The 24,623-nt window shown below is 52.2% G+C and overlaps 1 protein-coding gene across 2 annotated transcripts in view; it reads right to left on the bottom strand.

The window, feature by feature from the left end:
* Positions 1-24,409, bottom strand: part of coro2ba (coronin, actin binding protein, 2Ba) — a 203,928-nt gene extending 179,519 nt beyond the window's left edge. The window contains exon 1 of one of the 2 annotated variants that reach the window (XM_038813207.1): positions 23,885-24,409. Coding sequence is in view for 1 of the 2 variants with exons in the window: in XM_038813205.1 (XP_038669133.1) it covers positions 23,885-23,899 (15 nt within the window). In the remaining variant the exon portion in view is untranslated. The remainder of the gene's footprint in view (positions 1-23,884) is intronic. The other variant, XM_038813205.1, reaches the window with a different exon arrangement.
* Positions 24,410-24,623: the final 214 nt, after the last annotated feature.

Genomic DNA, 24,623 nt, shown 5'->3' with positions numbered 1-24,623 from the left:
GAGATGTTCGCAAGAACTTCTTCACTCAAAGGGAGGTAGAGGTTTGGAACTCTCTCACACGAACAGCAGTTGAAGCTAAAACACTTGTTAATTTTAAATCTGAGATAGATAGATTTGTGTTAAGCAAAGATAAAGATATTAAGGAATATAGGTCAAAGCGGGTGGGCCACAGGTGAGCCATGATCTTATTGAATGGTGGGACAGGCTCCTGGGGCTGAATGGCCTACTTCTCTTCCCATGTTCCTCATTCAAATAGTTCTTCACTGTCCATGACGCACTTTGGAACATCCTGACGCCTTGGGTGACTCTGGATGGATCAATTGCTTTTTAAGCGGAGGAAAGATAAACACATGAGGGAGAAAGGTATCAGATCAGATAAAGGAAGGTGGGAGGATGAGGCTCTTAGCTGGTGGGACCTCGGCGTGGAAGGGTCTAGGGGCGGCCGGTGGGTGGGGGGGGGGGGGGGGGGGGGGGGAAAGAGACCGACCCCGGGGGGGGCCTCCTTTGTGGCCTGGACCGTGATTGGGGCCCACCGATCGGCGGGCCGGCCTCTCTGGCTGGGGGCCTCCTTTCTTCCGCGCCAGCCCCTTTAGCCCTACGCCGTGTTGCGTCGGGGCCAACGGGGAGAAGGAAGCCACTGCGCATGCGCGCATTGGCGCCGGTCCCAGTACGCATGCGCGGATCCAGCAGCGCCCAGTTGACGCCGGCATCAGCAGCTGGAGTGGCGTGGGTCACTCCAGTACCCTGCTGGGCCCCTGTAGGGGCCAGGATTGCTGATCCTGAGGCCATGTTGACGCTGGCAAGAAACGTGACGGCGTTTCCGACGGTGTCAACACTTAGCCTCAGGATCAGAGAATCCCATCCACGATGTTTCAAAGAGTTTTACAACGAATGGGGCACTTTTGAAGTATGGTCACTGTTGCGGCGTATCTGTGAAGAGCGAGACCCCACAAACATAGATAATATGTGCGGAGTCTGCACATCCTCCCCGTGTGTGCGTGGGTTTCCTCCGGGTGCTCCGGTTTCCTCCCACAGTCCAAAGATGTGCAGGTTAGGTGGATTGGCCGTGATAAATTGCCCTTAGTGTCCAAAATTGCCCTTAGTGTTGGGTGGGATTACTGGGTTATGGGGATAGGGTGGAGGTGTTAACCTTGGGTGGGGTGCTCTTTCCAGGAGCCGGTGCAGACTCCATGGGCCGAATGGCCTCCTTCTGCACTGTAAATTCTATAAATTCTATGAATAGACCAGTTAATGTTATTTTTGGTGTTAAATGTTGGAGAGACTGCTGTGTTCTTCCTTCAATTGTTCTGAAAGAGCTTACACATCCATCCTTCAATAGATGGTGAAATACTCCCTCAGCACTACACTAAAGTGACCTTCAAAATTAAGTGCTCAAGGATAAGGAGGCTTTAGAGAGAGTGCAGAAGAGATTTACCAGGATGTTGCCTGGTATGGAGGGCATTAGCTACGAGGAGAGGTTGAATAAACTTGGTTTGTTCTCACTGGAACGATGGAGGTTGAGTGGCAACCTGATAGAGGTCTACAAAATTATGAGGGGCATAGACAGAGTGGATAGTCAGAGACTTTTTCCTTGGATAGAAGGGTCAATTATTGGGTGGCATAGGTTTAAGGTGCGAGGGGCAAGGTTTAGAGGAGATATACGAGGCAAGATTTTTACACAGAGGGTTGTGGGTGCCTGGAACCCGCTGCCGGAGGAGGTGGTGGAAGCAGGAACGATAGTGACGTTTAAAGGGCATCTTGACAAATACATGAATAGGATGGGAATAGAGGGATATGGACCCCAGAAGTGTAGAAGATTTAGTTTAGATGGGCAGCATGGTCGGCGCAGGCTTGGAGGGCTGAAGGGCCTGTTCCTGTGCTGTACTTTTCTTTGTTCTTAAATCCTGTAATGGGCCTTGAACCCACAGCCTTCTGCTACCACGAGGCTGATGCACACCACACTGCGTGCAACGTATTTCCTGATATTAAACAATAAAAACCAAGCTCAGCAGGTTGGGGGAGGGATGGTGAGGAACAGGTATAGCTGTTTGCCAGCGCAAAGGAGCTGAATTGACAGACGCAGCTAAAATGGCTAAAGCTATGTGGTAGATTGTACCCAGCTAGTGTCCGAGAGTCCCCCTTTCCCCTCACTGCGAGGCCCTGGCCTCATTTCTAATCACCAGGCGACGTTCCAACATTGTTTGTCACATTGAGGTCTGCAAATCAGAGGCGGCCCAAGTAAGTCAAGTTGTAGGGGGGGTGAGTTGGGGGGGGGGGGGGGGTGGGGACCATTGCAAGCATCCCCCCCCGCTCCGGCCACCTCCAAGTGGCCGCAGCCCAGGTGATCTTTGTGAGCCTTGGGGGTGCATGCCTGGGGCCACAATAATGATCAAAGACATCCCTCTGACCAAGCCTCTGCTCTTCCGTTGCCAAGTCGAACCCGCTCCGCCCAAGCTCCAACCGGCTCTGACCTAAGATGTCAATGGGGCCCCATTTATGTCATCGGGTGCTGGCCACCGACATTAAAAGAGCCCTTTCACCTGAATCAGGACACTCGCCACGGGTGGCTTTGATGATGGAGCAGGAATCTTACAGAGGAGGTAATAAGACAGGAGGGCAGCTGACTCCATTTTGAGACCCTTGTTAGCCTAGTAATGCCAAGCCAAGGGTCGCTCAAATTCGACCCCCTACTTCCATTAATTCAGCTCCCATTTGCAAACGTATTCATCTAGCTCAGTGGCACCTCCACCCCCGCCACCAGGTTAACCAATGCTGCACGGACTGTGCACCAAACTCGAGAGCCCCCCCACCCCACTCCCCGCTGTGCTTGACTCAGTCCCACACCAGGTACAGCTTTTACCCACGTGAGCCAATCAGGCAACCCATGGGCAATCCAGATCCGATAAACCGCCATCGCTTTCCGGTTCTGCTAAGTGATTCGCCTTTCAATAGCTGCGCCCTCTTCACTTCGGGGAACAATTCTTGCCCGTACTTATTTGCTCTGCTCTGCAGTGTTAAGACTCTGGCGGCAGCTGCTGCTGTTCCACGGAGACATAATGCAAACAAATGTTTGGATAATCTGGGTATGGGGAAATCCTCAGGGACTAGGTGGCGAACGAGGCTAAATGCCACAATAGTCTCCTGCTGGCATGCACAGCTGTACTGTAACTGAGGGGGCAATCAAAATAATATAATTGCAGCAATTCTTAATGAACAATCAACAACGCAAATGAGAGTTCTGGAAAATACTGTTACCGGGGCAACCGTGAGGCTTTCTCAAAAGGTCAGACGGCGAATGCAAAATTCCCTTCAGTTTGAAATGATTTTCAATTATATGTTATTCATCTGCTCTTATCTCAATTTTACAGATGTTTGTATTGAATATCTGAATCGTAAATCGTATCAGTTTCGATTAGTACAAATGTTGACAAAAACGGAACTGGAGAAAGCTTATTGTTGTCAGGGGTCCTTCTTTTACCTTCAATTTCCAACTCGCAAGAACAGAAAAACAGGAGCAGGAGGAGACCACCCCATTGCCTCTTGAGCATCCATAAGATCATGGCTGATCCTTGACCTCAACTCCACTTTCCCACCCAATTCCCATATTCCTTCATTCCCTTTAGAGTCCATTAATCTATTGATCTCAGCTTTTGAATATACTCAACAGCTGAGCTTCCACAGTACTCTGGGGAAGGGAATCCCGAAGATCCCTCTCTGTGAAGCAACTTATTGTTTCAGTCCAAAGTTGCTGTATCCTATTTCAACCTTCCTCTGTTGTAGTTATGGTCATAGCTCCTTTGAGCTTGACTCTTTACTAATCCCCAAGTGCATCATTCTCCATTCTCTCACTTTGCTTCCTTCGGCTCTGTCGAAACCGTTCCTCATCTGCAAATTTGCCTGTCCTGGGAAGTCTTTCCCAGAGACTCAAAACCATGGAATTCCTTACATTCCCCTGCACTATTGCTTGTGTTCTAATCTAGAAAGCAAGTTAGTGAAGGATTGTACAGTAGCCAATCCTTACTCGGTTTTACATTTATTTGCAGAGTGAAACGCTACAAGCATTTATCTCCTAACCCAAGAATGCCACAGTTTCAATGAGCATCTCTTTATATGTGCTCAGGTGAATCCCCAATCAATGCTCACCAATTAAATGCAATTAATATATAATTCAACAGTTTTCACCTTCAGTTACCAATATGGACGTGTCAGATAAATGGCTCATTTCTCTGTTCCAACTACTTTGGAAAGAACATAGAACATACAGTGCAGAAGGAAGCCATTCGGCCCATCGAGTCTGCACCGACCGACTTAAGCCCTCACTTCCATCCTATCGCCGTAACACAATAAACCCTCTCAACCTTTTTGGACACTAAGGGCAATTTAGCATGGCCAATCCACCTAACCTGCACATCTTTGGACTGTGGGAGGAAACGGGAGCACCCGGAGGAAACCCACGCAGACACGGGGAGAACGTGCAGACTCCGCACAGACAGTGACCCAGCGGGGACTCGAACCTGTGACCCTGGTGCTGTGAAGCCACAGTGCTAGCCACTTGTGCTACCGTGCTGCCCTTCAAAGGATGCTCTCCAACGCGTAAGTAATGAAAAATGAAAAAATGAAAATCGCTTATTGTCACGAGTAGGCTTCAATGAAGTTACTGTGAAAAGCCACTAGTCGCCACATTCCGGCGCCTGTCCGGGGAGGCTGGTACGGGAATCGAACCGTGCTGCTGGCCTGCCTTGGTCTGCTTTAAAAGCCAGCCATTTAGCCCAGTGGGCTAAACCAGCTAGCTTCCCAACTCAATTCTTTACAACCTTGCTGCCTGAGCTTCATTAAATCTTCTTAATTAAAAAAAAAACTACTCAAAATTGGAGTACAGGTTTGGGGTGTGAAACTGAATCCCCAGGTACGCTGGGTGATACCTCTTTTAATGATGTGACAAGATTCAAACCTTGGCTGGTTTCAATGAGGTGTTGATGAATGAGAGCGCATGAATTTAATTCCACGAGCAAATGAGAATCATTTCAAATAAAATTCAGCTTCGCATTTAGAAGGTGGAGGAGGTGCACAATGTTCATGGCCTCCTCTCCTCAAGATACAGGATTCCAACAACTTGTGTTTAAATAGCGCCTTTCACTCAGTAAATTTATCCCAAGACCCTTCACAGGAGTGCAACCAAACAGAATACGGGTCGCCTAGGGGGAGCGGGACCAGGTGGAGGAGGTGGGATTTAAGAAACATCTCAACAGGAAGGAAGCAAGCAGAGTGGTTTCGGGAGGGAATGCCTGACCCCAGGACCTCGGACACTGAAGGCACAGCAGCCGATGTGGAGCGATTAAAATCAGGAATGTTGGGAGCACCCAGAATTGGAGGAGCGCTGATATCCCGGAGGATTGTAAGGCTGCAGGATTGTAGAGACGGAGGGAGTTGCCTGGCCATTATAAATCATATCTTAAACTGTTCATTCTCTGGCATCGCTGGCAAGGTCAACATTTGCTGCCCATCCCTTGTTTCTCTGAGATTCTGACGGTGGTAGTGGCGGTGATGGTGGTGATGGTGGTGGTGATGGTGGCGGTGGTGTTGGTGGTGGCGGTGGTGATGGTGGCGGTGATGGTGGTGATGGTGGTGGCGGTGATGGTGGCGGTGGTGGCGGTGATGGCGGTGATGATGGTGGTGGCGGTGGCGATGGTGGTGATGGTGATGGTGGTGGCGGTGATGGTGGCGGTGGTGGTGGCAGTGATGGTGGTAATGGTGATGGTGGCGGTGGTGGTGGTGATGGTGGCGGTGATGGTGGTGGTGGTGATGGCGGTGGTGGTGGTGATGGTGGCGGTGGTGGTGGTGATGGCGGTGGCGATGGTGGTGGTGGTGATGATGGTGGTGGTGATGGCGGTGGTGGTGGTGATGGTGGTGGTGGCGGTGATGGCGGTGGTGGTGGTGATGGCGGTGGTGGTGATGGCGGTGGTGGTGGTGGTGGTGATGGTGGTGGTGGTGGCGATGATGATGGTGGTGGTGGTGGTGGCAATGGTGGCGATGGCGGTGATGATGGTGGTGGTGGCGGTGGCGATGGTGGTGATGGTGGTGATGATGGTGGTGGCGATGGTGGTGATGGTGGTGGCGGTGGTGTTGGTGATGGTGGTGGCGATGGTGGTGGCGGTGGTGATGGTGGTGGTGATGGTGATGGTGGCGGTGATGGTGGTGGTGGTGATGGTGGTGGCGGTGGCGGTGGCGATGGCGGTGGTGGCGATGGTGGTGATGGTGATGGTGATGGTGGCGGTGATGGTGGTGGTGATGGTGGTGGTGGCGATGGTGGTGGTGATGGTGGCGGTGGTGGCAATGGTGGTGATGGTGGTGATAATGGTGGTGGTGGTGATGGTGGCGGTGATGGTGGTGGTGGTGGTGATGGCGGTGGCGATGGTGGTGGTGGTGGTGATGATGGTGGTGGTGATGGCGGTGGTGGTGGTGATGGTGGTGGTGGCGATGGTGGTGGTGGTGGTGATGGTGGTGGTGGTGGTGATGGCGGTGGCGATGGTGGTGGTGATGATGGTGGTGGTGATGGCGGTGGTGGTGGTGATGGTGGCGGTGGCGATGGTGGTGGTGATGGTGATGGCGGTGGCGATGGCGGCGGTGATGGTGGCGGTGGTGGCAATGGTGGTGATGGTGGTGGCGGTGGTGTTGGTGATGGTGGTGGCGATGGTGGTGATGGCGGTGGCGATGGTGGTGGTGGTGGTGATGGTGATGGTGGTGGTGGTGGTGATGGCGGTGGCGATGGGGGTGGTGGTGATGATGGTGGTGGTGATGGCGGTGGTGGTGGCGATGGTGGTGGTGATGGTGGTGATGGTGGTGGTGATGGCGGTGGTGGTGATGGCGGTGGTGGCGATGGTGGTGATGGTGGCGATGGTGGTGGTGGCGGTGGCGGTGTTGATGATGGCGGTGGTGGCAGTGTTGATGGTGGCGGTGTTGATGGTGGTGGTGGTGGCTGTGTTGACGATGGCGGTGGTGGCGGTGTTGATGGTGGCGGTGTTGATGGTGGCGGTGTTGAAGGTGGCGGTGGTGGCGGTGTTGATGGTGGCGGTGTTGATGGTGGCAGTGTTGATGGTAGCGGTGTTGATGGTGGCGGCGTTGATGGTGGTGGTGTTGATGGTGGCGGTGTTGATGGTGGCGGTGTTGATGGTGGCGGTGTTGATGATGGCGGTGGTGGCGGTGTTGATGGTGGTGGTGTTGATGGTGGTGGTGTTGATGGTGGCGGTGATGGTGGCGGTGTTGATGGTGGTGGTGTTGATGGTGGCGGTGTTGATGGTGGCGGTGTTGATGGTGGCGGTGTTGATGGTGGCGGTGTTGATGGTGGCGGTGTTGATGGTGGCGGTGTTGATGGTGGCGGTGATGGTGGCGGTGTTGATGGTGGCGGTGTTGATGGTGGCGGTGATGGTGATGGGTCTTCTTCTTGAGCCACTGAAAATCTTTGTTGAGATTTGATATGGCCATTGGCAGGCTCTGCTGTTTCTATGGGCTGTTAAGAGTCACCAACAGTGTTACAGGACAGGAGTCACTTGTAGGCCAGACTGAGTAAGGACGGCCGAGTGCCACCCCTCCAACATCATATCCATGTGAGCCTGAGCGATAAATGTCAACCTCTTACTGATCCAGGAGGAAATATTGCAGGTGATTCTATTTCTTCTGTTGTACACACAAACGGTGTAGAGACAAAGATTTTATCATCTATGCACCCCCCCCCCCCCCCCCCCCCCCCCCCGACCACCAAAGCTGAAGACTCCGTGTCCCACAGGAGGGGGCTTTGGGCAGGAAAACAGCCCCTGTAGCCCCAACATTCCCCCACCCCCCACCAGAAGGGTTTTCCCTCCAATCAGCAGGGGGAGCATCCTTTGAAGCTCCCGCCTCCTCTGGTGGCACTGCTCAGGCTTCAGAGCTGCTGGCTCTCGGTAGGCCGCAGAAGGCCGCTAGCGGTAAAATCACTGAGCCGGTCCCACTGCGGGCTGGAGGGGACTAACGTGGGGGTCTCGAAGCCCATGGTAAAATTCAGCCGAAAGTTTCCAGCTATCCCCATGTGACAGCAGGCCTGGCTGATTTTCTGCTTAGCCTTCCCTAAGCCAGGATTGCTGAGGCCACAGCTGTCTCGAGCACAGGCAGTAAAACCTTCTGCACGTCTAGTTTGAGTGAACGTCATGTAAGATATTACATCTGCGTCAGAATAATGTCGGGCCCTATTTTTCAAATAATGATCATTTCATACACTTCAATGAAGGTCATCTCTAATCCTCCTTTGCGACTGTCACCAAATATATTGAGATTACCCACAGGGTACAGCAAAGCAAAGAGAATTATCCAGACACAGGATACACGTATGATTCATGGAGAATACCTGTGGATCCAACCGTAATCTAATCCCCAAGTACTGTTTAAACTTTGATTCTAGTGCCGACAATGCCTGGACATCCTAATCTTTAATAGGATATCCGACTGTGGATTTTAAAAATCACACAGCTGCCACTCTCACTTCTTTTAGAACAAACTATTAACTAGAAATTAACAAAACGAGAACAAATAAATGGGCAGCACGGTAGCACAGTGGCTAGCACTGTGGCTTCACAGCTCCAGGGTCCCAGGTTTGATTCCCTGCTGGGTCACTCTCTGTGCGGAGTCTGCACGTTCTCCCCGTGTCTGCGTGGGTTTCCTCCGGGTGCCCTGGTTTCCTCCCACAGTCTAAAGACGGGCAGGTTAGGTGGATTGGCCGTGATAAATTGCCCTTAGTGACCAAAAAAAGGTTAGGAGGGGTTACGGGGATATAGTGGAAGTAAGGGCTTAAGTGGGTTGGTGCAGACTTGATGGGCCGAATGGCCTCCTTCTGCACTGTATGTTCTATGTCTACTTATCCAGTTACCCCCGAAAATGTAACTCGCGCCCAATTGTGTAACCAGCAGCCAACATTATCTGAAGCATAGAAAATATGAGCAGGAGTAGGCCATTCGACCCTCCAAACCTTCTCCGACATTCAATGAGATCATGGCTGATCCTCAATCTCTGCACCATGGGCAGGATTCTGTGATCCTGAGGCTAAGTGTTGACGCCGTCGGAAACGCCGTCGCGTTTCTCGACGGCATCAACACGGCTTCAGGATCAGCAATTCTGGCCCCTGCAGGGGGCCAGCACGGCACTGGAGCAGCCCACGCCGCTGATCCTGGCATCAACTGGGTGCATGCGCAGCAGCACCGGCGCCAACGCGTGCATGCGCAGTGGCTCCCTTCAATGTGCCGGCCCCGACGCAACATGGCGCAGGGCTACAGGGGCCGGCGCGGAAGAAAGGAGCCCCCAGCCAGACGGGCCGGCCCGCTGATTGATGGGCCCCGATCACGGGCCAGGCCACATCGGAGGCCCCCCCCCCCGGGATCGGACACCCCTCCCCTCCTCAGGCCGCCCCCACGACCCTTGCACGCCGAGTTCCCGCCAGCTGAGAGCAGGTATGGACAGTGCCGGAGGGACTTGGCTAATTTACGACGGCCCGTCCCGGGCCGAAAATCGGCGGGGGGGGGGGGGGGGGAGGGGGGGGCACGTAGAACAGCCCCCAACCGGCGCCGTGCCAACCACGCCGGCGCCAACGGCGTCGATTCTCCGCTCCGTCGGGGCAGCTTGGCACGATTCGCGCTGGTCTCGGGGATTCTCCGGCCCGGCCCTGGGCTGAGAGAATCCCGCCCCATAATCCCGTGCTCTCCCCAGAACCCTTGACATCTTTAGAGTCCAGAAATCTATCCATTTCCTTCTTAAATATATTCAGTTCCCGCCATGCTCCATGGTAGAGAATTCCACAGGTTCACCAGCCTCTGAGCGAGGAGGTTTCTCCTCAACTCAGTCCGAAATGGCCTCCGCAGTGTCCTGAGATTGTGACCCCCTCGTTCAGACCCCCCCCCCCCCGGCCACAGCCAGAGGAACAACCTCCTTATATCCAGTCTGTCCGGCCCTGTTTCACTCAGGTCCCCTCACATTCTTTTAAATTCCAGTAAATACAGGCGCAGTCGACCCAATCGTCCCTCGTACGACAAACCTGCCATCCCAGGAATCAGTCGGCTGAACCTTGGCTGCCCTCCCTCTGTAGCAAGTATATCCTTTCTTAGATGAGGCGACGAAAACGGCACACAATACTCCAGGTGTGCTCTCCCCAAGGCCCTGTACAGCTGCAGCAAGGCCTCCTTGCACCTGTACTCAAGTCGCTTGCAATGAAGACCCAATGTACCATTTGACTTCCTGACTGCTTGCTGCAGCGGAATGCTTGCTTTCAGCAACTGCTGCACTGGGACACCCAAGGCCCTTTTGTACGTCAATATTTCCCAATCTGTCACCATCTAATTCTGGGCGCGATTTACTGACCACCCTGCCGCGCGTTTTTCGGAGACAGGAGTGGCCCGCGAGCGGGATCTACCGGTCCTGCCATTCTGGCGGGGGGGGGGTGGATGGCAGAGCGTCAGACAGGAATGGGTTGGGTCAGCAAATCAACAGGAATTCATTTCAGAAATCTCCGAGGGCCTGGATTCCCCAGCCCAGCCGCGATGGGTGGCGTTCTCTGGTGACGGGATTCGCTGTTTCCTGCCACTGTCGATGGGACGTCCCATTGAAACCGCCCCACGCCGCCGGAAATCCCGCTTGAGAATCCCCCCCCCCCCCCCCCCCCCCCCCCCCCCCCGCCAGCGAACGGCCGAAGAATTCCCAGTCAAGCCAAGTGGAGTTTTGAAGTTGAGAAAGAAGTTGCATTTATATAGCGCCTTTCTCAAACAAGGACATTCCAAATGGCTTTACAACCAATTAAATTTTGTAGTGTAGGCACCCGTGTAGTGTGGCCAAACTGCCTGAGCTCTTGGCCTCACCTTACCCTCCTCTTCATTAGAGACCTGCTCACCTTGGAGTTCAATTGTGATGGCTTAGAACATAGAACTGTACAGCAGAGTACAGGCCCTTCGGCCCATGATGTTGTGCCAACCATTTATTCTAATTTAGGAACAACCTAACCTACACCCCTTCAATTCACTGCTGTCCATGTGCCTGTCCAAAAGTCACTTAAATGTCCCGATGACTCTGACTCCACCACCTCCGCTGGCAGTGCATTCCACACACCAACCACTCTCTGTGTAAAGAACCAACCTCTGATATCTCCCCTATACCTTCCTCCAATCACCTTAAAATTATGTCACCCCGTGACAGCCATTTCCACCCAGGGGAAAAGTCTCTGGCTATGCCTCTCATCACCTTGTACACGTATATCAAGTCACCTCTCTTCCTTCTTCACTCCAGTGAGAAAAGCCTGAACCTTTCTTCATAAGACATGCCCTCCTGTCCAGGCAGCATCCTGGTAAATCTTCTCTGTACCCTCTCCACATCCTTCCTATAATGAGGCGACCAGAACTGGACACAATATTCCAAGTATGGTCCAACCAGGGTTTTATAAAGCTGCAGCAAAACTTTGTGGCTCTTGAACTCAATCCCCCTGTTAATGAAAGTCAACACACCATAAGCATTCTTAACAACCCTATCAACCTGGGTGGCAACGTTTAAGGATCTATGTACATGGACCCCAAGATCCCTCTGTTCCTCCACACTTCCAAGAATCCTGCCTGTAACTCTGTATTCAGCATTCAAATTCGACCTTCCAAAGTGAATCACTTCACATTTAGCTGGGTTGAACTCCATCTGCCACTTCTCAGCCCAGCTCTGCATCCTGTCAATGTCCTGTTGTAACCTGCAACAGCCCTCAACACTATCTGCAACTCCACCAAATTTACTAACCCACCCGTCCACTTCCTCATCCAAGTTATTTTAAAAAACCACAAAGAGCAGAGGTCCCAGAACAGGTCTCTGCGGGACACCACTGGTCACCGACCTCCAGGCGGAATACTTTCCATCCACTACCACTCGCTGTCTTCATTCGGCCAGTCAATTCTGTATCCAGACAGCCAAATTCCCCTGTATCCCATGCCCGCTAACTTTCTGAATGAGCCAACCATGGGGAACCTTAATGCCTTACTGAAATCCATATACACTACATCCACTGCCTTATCTTCATCAATGTGCCTCGTCACATCCTCAAAGAATTCAATGAGGCTTGTGAGGCATGACTTTCCCCTCACAAAGCCATGCTGACTATGGGAAGAAGTAGTTTCCCATCTTTATTGGCTGCCATCCTCACTGATCACACAAGTGGCAAAATAGGTTTGAGCAAGATCAGGACTAAGATTCAGTGAAATTAAGTCAAAATCAATCCTGACACTGAACCCCCTGTTTTGCCCACTAACCCGACTCCCTGACAGTCAAAGCTAAGGTTCTCCACTCTGCAACTGATTTGCATACGCAAGAAGTCTGACCCGTGTTTCAGACGACATCCTGCATATTAACAATCGAGGCCTTCCAACCTGACAATGAAGTGTCTTCCGAAAATGTTCATGCCTGGAAGATTTGTGACCAGATACTCGACCCCTTGTCGTGATGTTCTTAAATTCTGGGAGCAAAAGGTGCAAGGAAGAGGTTGAATAGCCCAAGAGAATAAAATGTGCAACTTGCCGGAGGCCTTTGCCCAAGCATTGGCACGTTGGTTGTCTTGCCCCTTTAGCAGATGCTGTGATTGCTGCCGTGTAAACACTGAGGTTGGGATTCTCCGCTGCCTGATGCTAAAATCGTATTCGGCGATCGGGAGGAGAATCCCCGTTCGCGACCGATTCGGGACGGTTTTCGGCTGCTCTGCCCCCTCCAAATTGGTGTCATCGAGGTGCGTGCCGCACACTGTTACGATGGCGCCAGCGTGTTGCTTTGAGGCCCTCCCCCGATGCTCCGCCCCCCAGGGCCGAGTTCCCGACCGCGCGGGTCGTGTGTGGTCTGAGATTTCATAAACCCGGCGTGCGCGGCTGCGGACTGCGTCCACCACCATCACGGTCGGGTTGGAGCCGTGTTGTTGGCGGACCGGGTTGGGGGGGGGCGCGGCTTCGGAGATGGCTGGGGGACACTATTTGGCCTGCTGGGTCGGCGCGTGGTCGCATGTGGTACAGCGCGGCCGCTGCAGGACATCCCCGTGCGCATGCGCGGCCACAGACCCGGCAATTCTCCGGCCATTTTTGTCGGGAACGGCAGGAGTTTCACATGACGCGGCTGCTAGCCCCTCACCAGGCGACGCATTGGCGCGGAGGCGGCACCAACCTCATCAAGTTAAAACTATATACTTCCTCCGGACATAGCCTCAAAATGGAGAATGCAGCACTTCAATTTTGATGCTAAAATGGTTCAGAAATGGGGTATGGGTAACAAAGCATTGAGAATTGGAAGACAGGAGACAATGGCGAGGCAGTATATCTACAGTCCAAAGATGTGCAGGTCAGGTGGATTGGCCATGCTAAATTGCCCTTAGTGTCCAAAAGAAGGTTAGGTGGGGTTACTGGGATAGGGTGGAGGTGTGGGGTGTTCTTTCCAAGGGTCGGTGCAGACTCGATGGGCCAAATGGCCTTCATCTGCAATGTAAATTCTATGTCTAATGTCTATGTCTCTGCAGCTTTTCAGCATACACAACTATCGTGCCCTGGGAGCCACTCCACAAGCCATTGGTACGGAACAGATGCACCATTTGTGTAGGACAAACAGGGGCTGCATCAGATATTAGACGCGTTAATAGCAACTGTTATAGCCAACTAATTACTCTGCTGTACAGAACATGGGCCGTAACATCCTGGGACTGGCAATCAGAACCAGATTGCCACTCTGTGCCCAATCCTTTACAGGCAATTTCTTCTGTGCCTGTCTCTCGACCGCCCCAATCCGGACGGGCGCGATCCAAGCAGTGCAGCCTTCTCCGAAGCCCAGGGTCGGAGTGCAGGATAAGTGAAAGGAAGTTATCCCTTCTGGGCAATTGCCGCATGGACACTTCCCTTTCAACGTCTGAGATGAATTCCCCAACTTGTCTTTGTGGTACCCCCACCCCACCCAATCCGACACTGGGGAGCTTGGAAGATACGACTTTCCGAACAATGTACAGGAGCTGAGTCTGAAATGTGCTCGAGTCTTCCAGCCCCGATCTCCCTGAATTACCAGCTCACACTGCAGCCATGTCCAATGCCACTTCCCCTCACCCTATCATTATCTGGCTTCCCCTTAAATGCGTTTGTCTAAACACACAACAGTTGAGATTGTTAGAAGGCGTGCGATTAGCTCAGCTTTTATCCAGCTTCATACATTCAAGGACATTCATCGCAAAGCTCACTGAACGTTAACCCTTTCACTGTCAGAGACACTGGTTTGAACTTGTGGAATGTAACCTGCCTTTTCTTTGTTCGAGTTTATTCATCCCTTTTTTGATGAATGCAAAGACTCTGGCCATGATGGCGGGATTCTCCAATAATGGGGCTATGTCCCCGCGCAGGCGCAAAAACGCACGGAGTCCAGGGTGATTCTCTGATTTGCAGGCGGGCTAGCAGGGCCCTGGAGTGCTCCTCACAGCTCCGGCTGCCGATACAGAGCCCTGCACTTCCGGTCGGGGGTCTGCGCATGCGCACAGCGGCCTGTGTCGGCCACCCCACGCGACATGGCCGACCCACACCGCGGATCAGCACCAAGAAGATAGGCCCACCCCAGATTGCGCGTGCCCGCGGATCGGTGGCCCCCAATCGGTAGCCTGGCCATCCTGGAGCCCCCCCCCCCCCCCGTGAATGACCCCCCCCGCCCCCCCCCCCGCAGCTGCCAACTACACTCGGTGAATCGCTGCGGGGGCCTCTTTCAATAGCCCCCGACCGGCGCAGCGTCGACCGCGTGCGCCCGATTGGCGGTGATTCTCCGAGGACTGGAGAATCGTCGGACCCGATCTCGGATTTGACGCCCATTTTCCGCATTCGCGCCGAGTGCAATTCCGGTGTGGAGGCTCGGAGAATCCCCCCCAGATTTCTGATACAGCCGCCGGCGCCATTCTCCATTACGCCGGCTGGCCAATGGGGTTTCCCATTGTGGGGCAGCCCCACGCCGTCGAGAAGCCGGAGAAATGGAGCATCCCGAAGGCGGAGAATCCAGCCCTCTTTCTTTAATGAAATAAAAGCAGGAAGTGCTGTAAAAACCTCAGCAGGTCTGGCCGCGTTTGGGGAGCGAGAAAGAGTTCACGTTTCAAGTCGCGTCAGCCTCTTCTTGGGAACTCTTTGAGTTTTTGATTCTCTCTCCACAGATGCTGCTGGGCCTTTCAGCACTTTCTGCTTTTATTTCCCATTTCCAGCATCTGCAGTATTTTGCTTTTATTCTTTTTACAAATCAATTGTTGAAATCAAAGTGCAGACGCTCAGTGCAGGGTTTCCCGACTCTCTCCACTGTCGGCACCTTCCCGTCCCACCGCAGCCACCGCCCGCCGCAGGTTCACCAGCAGCTGGGTGGGTGGGCCATGCAAATTGCCATTGAATTCGGTGGGGCAGGAAGATCCCACTGGCGGCCAACGGTGAACCATCTCTGTCGCGGGATGGGGAGGGGGCTGGAAAGTTTCAGCCTCAGAGATTAGACTCAACGCTGGTTAGAAGCAAAGTAAAACACTCTACTCTGTCTCAGAAGAATATTATACAATTATAGAATGATAACAGCATGGGTGGAGACTATTCAGCCCATTAATATCTTTGAAAGAGCTATTCAATTAGTCCCTTTCCCCTGCCCTTCCCCTTGACATTCAATGGCATTCCTATCGCTCAATCCCCCACAATCAACATCCTGGGGGTTACCGTTGATCAGAAACTGAACTTGACTAGCCGCATTAATACTGTGGCTACGAAGGCAGGTCAAAGGCCTGGAATCCTATCGTGAGTAACTCACCTCCTGACTCTCCAAAGCCTGTCCACCATCTACAAGGCACAAGTGAAATGAAATGAAATGAAAATCGCTTATTGTCACGAGTAGGCTTCAATGAAGTTACTGTGAAAAGCCCCTAGTCGCCACATTCCGGCGCCTGTCCGGGGAGGCTGGTACGGGAATCGAACCGTGCTGCTGGCCTGCTTGGTCTGCTTTAAAAGCCAGCGATTTAGCCTGGTGAGCTAAACCAGCCCCTGGTCAGGAGTGTGCTGGAATACTGTCCACTTGCCTGGATGAGTGCAGCTCCAACAACACTCAAGAAGCTCAACACCATCCAGGACAAAGCAGCCCGCCTTCCACAAACATTCACTCCCTCCACCACTGACGCACAGTGGCAGCCGTGTGTACCATCTACAAGATGCACTGCAGGAACTCACCAAGGTTCCTCAGAAAGCACCTTCCAAACCCACGACTACTACCATCTAGAAGGGCAAGAGCAGATACTTGGGAACCCCACCACCTGGAGGTTCCCCTCCAAGTCACTCACCATCCCGATTTGGAAATATATCGCCGTTCCTTCACTATTGCTGGGTCAGAATGCTGGAAATCCCTCCCTAAGAGCACATTGGGTGTACCTACACCTCAAGGACTGCAGCTGTTCAATGAGCAGTTCACCACCACCTTATGAAGGGTAACTAAGGATGGGAAATAATCACAGAGCCAGCGCCAACACCTCCTGTATATGAAAAAAAGAAAGCTCACATCACTCACGTATTTATCCAATTCTGTTTTCAAAATCAATTGAATCTGTTTCCACCACCCAATCAGGCAGTGCATGATAATTACAACATTTCATCCTCATCGCCATGTAGTGTTTCTGACCAACTATTTTAAATCTGTGTCTCTATGATTACCGAACGTCTGCTGATGGACCCAGTTTCTCCTCATTTACTCAAACGCAGAACAATCCCATCTTCTCCAGTCGCTCCACATGACCGAGGTTACTCATCCCTGATTCCATTCTTAGCAAATCTCCTCAGGCCCTCTCCAAAGGCCTTAACATCTATGGCGACTGCCCCTTCGAGGGCAACACAGCGGAGTCAGGGTCACACAGGCCATGCAACCCTCATTCGGCTGTGTTGCTCTTAAAGGGACAACCACCACAACATCATTTCTAAAGTGTGGTGCTAGAATTAAACACAATATTGCAGCTGAGGTCTAACCGGTGAATTGAAAAGATTTAGCCTTACTTCCTCCGCTTTTGTTCTCTATGCCGATCTTTATAAAGACCAAGATTCTGTTCATTTTTTTAAACACCCTGCTCAACACATCCTGCAACCTTCAGAAACATCTGCAAATAATTACATAGAATGTGCTCCACAGGAACAGGCCATTCAGCCCACTGGTCTATGCTACCTGTTAAAGGCCACATGGGCACCAGCCCACCCATCTTCCTGTCACCTTACCAACTCGATTTTCTATTCCAAACTCCTCCTTCAATGCAATCTCCTGTCAGAGTTGGTACAGACATCCTCTGTGTTGCTACAGTCTTCATCAAATTGTACCATTTAATTTTTCATTGCCCCCACCCCCCCCTATTCTTGCCGCTTGTCAGCTCTCCAAACTCGCTTTCATTCAAGGATGCTTCATACAAATGATCTGTTACTTCAAATTTAAATCAAGCAGGAAATGATTCTGCTTTATTGATATTGGTTACTCTCAACGCGATGGGTAATATCTTTGTTTCCATCAGGTGTAGAGGAGATCAGCCATTCACCCGCCTCTCGGGTTGGCAATTTGGTGCCACAATAGGGGCAGTCTGTGCCATGGAACTGTGCCAGCCATTTACTCAATCGTGACCATCCAATCTCTTGTCATGGTGGGCTCTTACGGACAGCACACACACACACACAGTGTGGTTCCATCCAATCAAGGTTTTCTCGGATTTTTAAGAGGTTTTTTTGTCTTCCTTCCATCTTCTCCAACCACCCGGTGCTGTCCGCCATCTGCCACCTGCCACCTGCCCCCAGTTCAAGACCCACGCCCACTGGGTGAGGGCCGAGAACCGAGGACGTCTGTGCACAAATAGTTGAGGGCAGCAGGACAGGTTAACAAGGCAGTTAGTAAAGCACAAGCTTTATTTTAAAAAAAGACGCAGGCTGCAGAAGTTATGGTGAAGCGATATCAAACACTATTTCAGCCCCAGCTGAACAATCGGCCGTTCACTGGCATCGGGAATCTTTGGTTCCCCCCTGGGGCCGTAGGTCGGCCTTCGATGGTAATTTCCATTGACAGTGGCGGGCGGAGAGAATCCCGCCGCCAGCGAATGGCGCGCCGTCTCCCGCTGCATTGAAACATTGGCTGGATTCTCCGCTGGCGGGATTGTCCGTTGCGCCAGCAGCGCGGCCACGGCCGGGGTTTTCCCGACGGCGTGGGGCTGCCCACAATGGGAAACCCTATCGGCCGGCTGGCAAGAAGGCAAATCCTGCTGCTGCTGGCGGGGGCACGCCACAGCGGCAAATCGGTGCAGCGGGGCGGAGAGTCCCACCCAATTGTGTCCAAATCTGGGCACCAGACTTTAAAAAGGATGTGAGTGTTTTGGAGAGGGCACAGAAACGATTTACTAGGCTGGGAGCAGGGACCAGGGACTCACAGTTAAGTGGGTAGGTAGGAAGAGCTGGGTCGGGGGATAGTTTCTGCTTAGAGCAGAGAAGGATATAAGAGGAGGTTTGATTTAGGTGTATCAAATCGTGAAGGGTTTCGACAGAGTAAATGAAGAGAAGCTGTTCCCAAAGGCTGACGGGCTGACAAGAGGACTCAAATTCAAGGGGATTGACAAAAGAAGCAGAGGCAACATGAGAAAATGTGTTCTTACACGGCGCGCCATTACTTCCAGCTATTTCCTGGACTTAGCTATTGATTCACTAAGAGGACAACATTAATGTGAAATCTCAGACGCTGGGTTATGGTTTGGTGATGTACCGATTTGACCTGTCAGGCTAGAGGAGTAAATTAGTTTGCTACATTTGCCGAGGTCATGTGAAATTGTTCCAGCGCGAAAATGCAAGAGATGGACCTGCAAATGGAGCTTAAGTTGATCAGCAGTCCGTAAGTAAATACTTGAAGGACAAAAAGGAGTTGCAGCGATATGGAGAAAAATTGAAGGAGTGGGACTAAATGAAGTTAGTAAAATAACATTTTGAAAGCATTGTGGCACATTTGGCGAGGGTCAGTTAATACGGTTGCCAACTCTGTTTGGATGTGTGCCTGGAGCTTTCTTCAACATGACATCCTGCCTGCAATCGCCCCAGTTGGTCAAACAGCCTCTGGCATTTTTATAACTAACGGGCAGAAGGTAGAAAACGAGAACCACCATTTTTCAAATGCTCCTCTGCATTTTCTCACAGGTTGCTCACAGCTTGATTCAAGACTGCCCTGGAGGGTTGGCAAACCCACTCCACATGGGAAAAAAGTCGATTGCTCCAGGAAAATGTATTTTCTGCCACATTCTCTCCTAGTCCAGTCTCTACCATGCATCCAGTTTCGAGCCAAGAGCACTCATGAATCAATGACTGCATTGTCCGCAATTGGTTGGCAGAAGGCCAATTCAACGAAAGCCTGCTTAACCTTCTCTTCATTAACCTCCCCCACTGCGGCAAAGGCTACATCTGGTCCCCCCCCCCCGCCCCCCCACCCCCCGCCATCCCCATCCCACTCCCCTCTGCCCTGCCCTCCTACTGAGATAGGTTCAACCTGTTAACAAGTCCAAAAGCTGGAGCATTCCACCTGAATGAGGGGTGCAGCATGGAGACACTCAAGCAGAAGGACATTTAAGAATGAGGCATTCTAACCTTTGTAAAACTTTGAATTGAAATTCTGATGGTTTACCAAAGCCAAATTCAATGGACAAATAATTGATATGACACAGGGCTGGAGGTCTAGAGCGAATGGTTATCATTCCTGCTGTCAAATCACTGAAGCCAACAAACTGCCATCATTCTGCTAAAATTATCAACAGGAGGGAATTATTTCCTGGGGATGGTGGGCCATTGGTTGCAGAGCTGGCCTAGTAATCCAGAGGCCTGGACTAATAATCTGGAGACACAAATTCAAATCCCACCAAAGGCGGTTGAGGAATTTGAATTGAATGGCATAAATCTGGAATGAAAAACCAGTATCGGTAACGGTGACCATGAAACTCCCGAGGCGGGATTCTCCCGAATCCGCGCGACGGCCCGACGCCGGCGTAAAAAACGGCGCCGACCACTCCGGCGTCGGGCCACCCGGAAGTTGCGAAATTCTTCGCAGTTCCGGGGGCTAGGAGGGGTTGCGCCACGCCAGCCGGCCGAAAGGATTATGTAAGTTAGCGCATGCGCAGAACCGCTGGCGTGGTTCAGCGCATGTGCAGACCGGCCATGGCGGAGCCCTACAGGGACTGACGTGGAAGGGAGAAGTGCCCCCACGGCACAGGCCCGCCCGCAGATCGGTGGGTCCCGATCGTGGGCCAGGCGGCAGTGCCCCCCCCCCCCCGGGTGCCGGATCCCCCTGCACCTTCCCCCCTGCCCGAGGACTGCACCAGACAACTAACCTGCCAGGTTGTGCGGGTCCATGTTCAATCCACGCCGACCGGACTGGCCAGAAACCGACAGCCGCTCGGCCCATTGGGGCCTGGAGAATTGCCGGGGGGTGGGGGGGGGGGGGGGGGGGGCGCTGCCAACGGCCCCTGCCTTTAGGGGTGGAAACCTCTGCCCTTACCCGATTTAGTTTATCTGAGACTCCAGACCCACAGCAATTTGGTTGACTCATAACAGCCCAAGAAATGGCCCAGCAAGCCCAGCGATTGTATTCAAAGTGTTACTCAGCACCACTTTGTCAAGGGCAGTTGGGGTATGTCAGCTTTGCCACATCCTGAGAATGAGTAAGAACATTTGCTCTGGTTGCTCTAGGAACAGTGTAATTCATTCAGAAAGGGAAATTTAACTACACAGCACACAGGTTGCGGCAGATCTCCCCCTCAGCCCCCCCCCCCCCCCCCCCCCCACCACACACACACACCCCGACTATATTTTCCAATGTTAAGTCTGTTTTTTCGATAAACTCCCTTTCTGTCTTGTCTCCCCTCTGTCTGCCATATCAGGTCAGGATTATGCAAGCAACCTAGTATTTGACCCCTGTCCTGTCAGTGCTCCATATCGGAATTGGGTGGGAGAAGCCCGTGTTCAAATCATCCCTCAATAGCCCGTCTTGTCACCATTTCCATTCATTCCTTCTCTCACCAAAGTGTGAGGAACCCACGAGTGCAAACATCTTTATCCGCCTGAGACCAAATGTATTGTGATGCCAATGTTGTACCCATGGCCAGAATTTGGAAGATCTGGAGGTCAGGGTGGAGACTTTTGATTGTTGTAAATCCAGGCCCGTGAGGCAGTCGAATGAGTTTGGAGTGGTGTCCTCCCCACTGTGTGGGTGTCTGAGAATTTGTAGCATTCCACTCCAGTGGGGCCCTCCCAAAACATATGAATGTACGACACAGGAGTAGAAGTAGGCCATTCGGCCCCTCGAGCCTTGCTCTGCCATTCAACAAGGTCATGGCTGAACTGTTTGTGTTGAGTTGCACATTCCCAGCTACCCCTGGTAAGCTTGGATTCCCTTGCCTAACATAGACGAGGATCTTCTGGCCCTGTTGTGGCCGGGACCAAAAGTCCATTGACTTTCAACGGGACCAGATGCTTCCAGCACCGAGAGGGGACAAAAATCCCACCTGTAGGATCGGTGGCTGGGAGTTGCCAACCCTCCAGGATTTCCCCGGAGTCTCTCGGACACCGCCCTCTTCCACAGATTCCAACAAACAATTCAGGATTGTTTTTTTAAAGTACTCTTTTCTTTATTTAAAATAAAAGTTACTGGGCTGGAGGCTACGGTCGCCGATGCCGAAATCGCGTTCAGCGAACAGCCGGAGAATCACATTTCCCGACCAAATTGGGGGCGGCGCCCCTTTTGCGATGTTCCTCCCCCGCCAAAGCGGTGTTCTCCCAAATAAATGCCGCGCCACATATCGACGGCCTCAGGCCATTGCCTGAGGCCTGCCCCCTGATGCTCCGCACGACCACAGACCCGGCAATTCTCCGGGGCGTATCTGGCAGCTAGAGCCGGGTGCTCTTTGCTGACGTCCTGCTCGCCCCCAGCAAAACAAGGAATCGGTGGCCATTTTGCGCCAGTTTTTCTGACATAAAACGCCACCATTCTCACGTTTATTAAAGTGACACTGGAGACAGGAGAAGTGAGCGATTTGAAAGGCAGGGTGGTTGGAGTTATTTGATGAAATCGCCAGGATGATGTGCATAAATTGCAGCATGGAACATCCTGACACCACGGGGCACCTACCTAGTAGGGTAGGCAAGATCATGTCAGTGAGGTCCACGGTAGCACAGTGGTTAGCACTGTTGCTTCACATCTCCAGGGTCCCAAGTTCGATTCCTATCTTGGGTCACTGTTCATTTTATATATACATTTAGAGTACCCAATTATTTTTTTCCAATTAAAGGGCAATTTAGCATGGCCAATCCACCTAGCCTGCGCATCTTTGGGTTGTGGGGGCGAAACCCACGCAAACACAGGGAGAATGTGCAAACTCCACACAAACAGTGGCCCAAAGCCGGGATTGAACCTGGGACCTCGGCGCCGTGAGGCAGCAATGCTAACCACTGCGCCACCGTGCTGCCCGGCTTGGGTCACCGGTGGTGCGGAGTCTGCAAGTTCTCCCCGTGCCTGCGTAGGTTTCCTCCGGGTGCTCCGGTTTCCTCCCACAGGTCCTGAAAGATGTGCGGGTTAGGTGGATTGGCCATGCTAAATTGCCCTTAGTGTCCAAAAAGGTTGGGTGGGGTTACTGGGTTGTGGGGATAGGGTGGAGGTGTGAGCTTAAGTAAGGTGCTCTTTCCAAGGGCCGGTGCAGACTCAATGGGCCAAATGGCCGCCTTCTACTTAGTAAATTCTATGTGTTATGTGTCCACATTACATTCCCCTGTGCACAATTTTAACTCACATATCAGCCTACTTTGAAAAACAGAGTGACAATAATAACAAAATAAATCATTTGCAACAGTGAGTCCTCTTTCAAATATTTAAAAGGCCATTATCACGAAGCGAAAGTCTCTCGTCAGGTTGAGCTGCAGGTCCCCATGGAAGGCTGGACTCAAAGAACAAGGGGGTTGTCTCTGTGACCTGCTGCAGAATTCGGCACACACATAAACACTAACTCCCGCCCCGCCCCTCTTCGCCCCTTTGATCTCAGTCCTGTTTGCAGGACCAGGCAGTGTGGTAACTGGCTACAACGCAGCAGTTTCAAAAGTACATCATTGACCGAGAGGCGCTTTCTCGTGGACGTGAAAGGCGCTATGGAAATGCAGTCCCTCAACATCGGGGAGGGCCACGTTCCACTTGAGTCCGGCCACTGAAGAACTCACACTGTTGGGGGTGAACTGAGGGATTTTCACAGTAACTTCATTGCATTGTTAGTAATGAAAGCCTACTTGCGACACTAAAGAAGATTAGTATTAAAACTGAATGAGGAGGACAGATTTGAATAGCAACGTGACTCATGTTAATTTCTTGCCTCTGTCCAGCAGCACAAACACACACATGGCTTTGATTTCTCCTGGGCAATGCAGTGATAGGCAATGCTGCCAGATAAGGATGCTGTGAATCCAATGTGAACCCTCCATGTACAATCCAGCCTCACAGACTGATTTCCACCTCCCTTTTCTTTGACACCTGCCCCTTCCTTACAATACAACAAATGTCACAAACAGCTTTCACTGGGGAGGGGGGGGGATGCAGACACTAGACTGCCACCTTGGCTGGCACCCTGTGCAGCACCCCGCCCGGCCAGGGGAGGGTGGGGGAGAGGTGGGTGCAGGGGTCCAGCTTCCCTTGCATTGTGTTCGCCGCATCCACATCCGCAGTGCCCAGCACTCAGCGTCTGGGGGCTGGAGGCAATGGAGCAAAAAAAATGGATACATACATTAAGTGGATACAATTAAGCGGATACAGACATAAACAGAAGCGCGTTGGTCGGTTGCAGTCTCCTTACCTTTGTGATAGTCATACAGAAATGATTGCTGGAGGTGGAGGGACAGGAGGGAGGCAGACAGAAGGAGATGGTCCTGCAGGATTGGGATGATCCCTCTCTCTCTCCGGTGCGGCTGCGGCGAGGATCCAGGAAGCGGGAAGAACTCTTTCCCAATCTGATTAAGCCAGCCTAATGTCGCTTATTGATGGCTGTGATGTCAGCATTCATTTAGAATGGATGAGCTGCCCCGAGAAGGGAGACTGGCAACTGGAGAAATGTTCACACGGGGAGGAGAATGTGTGTGTGTGAGAGAGAGAGCTTGTGTGTGTGTAACAGCGAGAAACTTGCAGGAAGTGGACGGCTGTGCGTTGGCTAGAAAGCCTGTGCAAAGCTTTTCCTCTGCCTGTTAACAATGGCAATTCCAGTGAGAGATCCGAGGAGCCCAGGAAAGGAGGGGTGGAGTGAATAACTCAGAGGCAGCAGAGAGCCAACATTCCTTCCTTCCAACCCAGGGCATGTGATGCAGTGCAGTGTGTGTGTGTGTGTGGGGAGGGGAGCAGGGTTACATAATCTGGAGACACTGCAGTCTCAACCTGCTGCATCGAGTGGAATAAAGAGCACCGGATTAATAATTGACACCAGGCTCAGTCTGAAGGTGAAGGGTGCCCACAAGGTTGGAGGGAGGCTGCCCTGCCATAGCTCTCCCCAGATGTCACAATCTGGGTGCCACAACTGCTGAAGGCTCTCTTCCCCAACCCCC

Source organism: Scyliorhinus canicula, chromosome 12 (genome assembly GCF_902713615.1).
Source record: "Scyliorhinus canicula chromosome 12, sScyCan1.1, whole genome shotgun sequence".
Taxonomy (NCBI): domain Eukaryota; kingdom Metazoa; phylum Chordata; class Chondrichthyes; order Carcharhiniformes; family Scyliorhinidae; genus Scyliorhinus; species Scyliorhinus canicula.
This window is presented reverse-complemented; position numbering and strand designations above follow the sequence as displayed.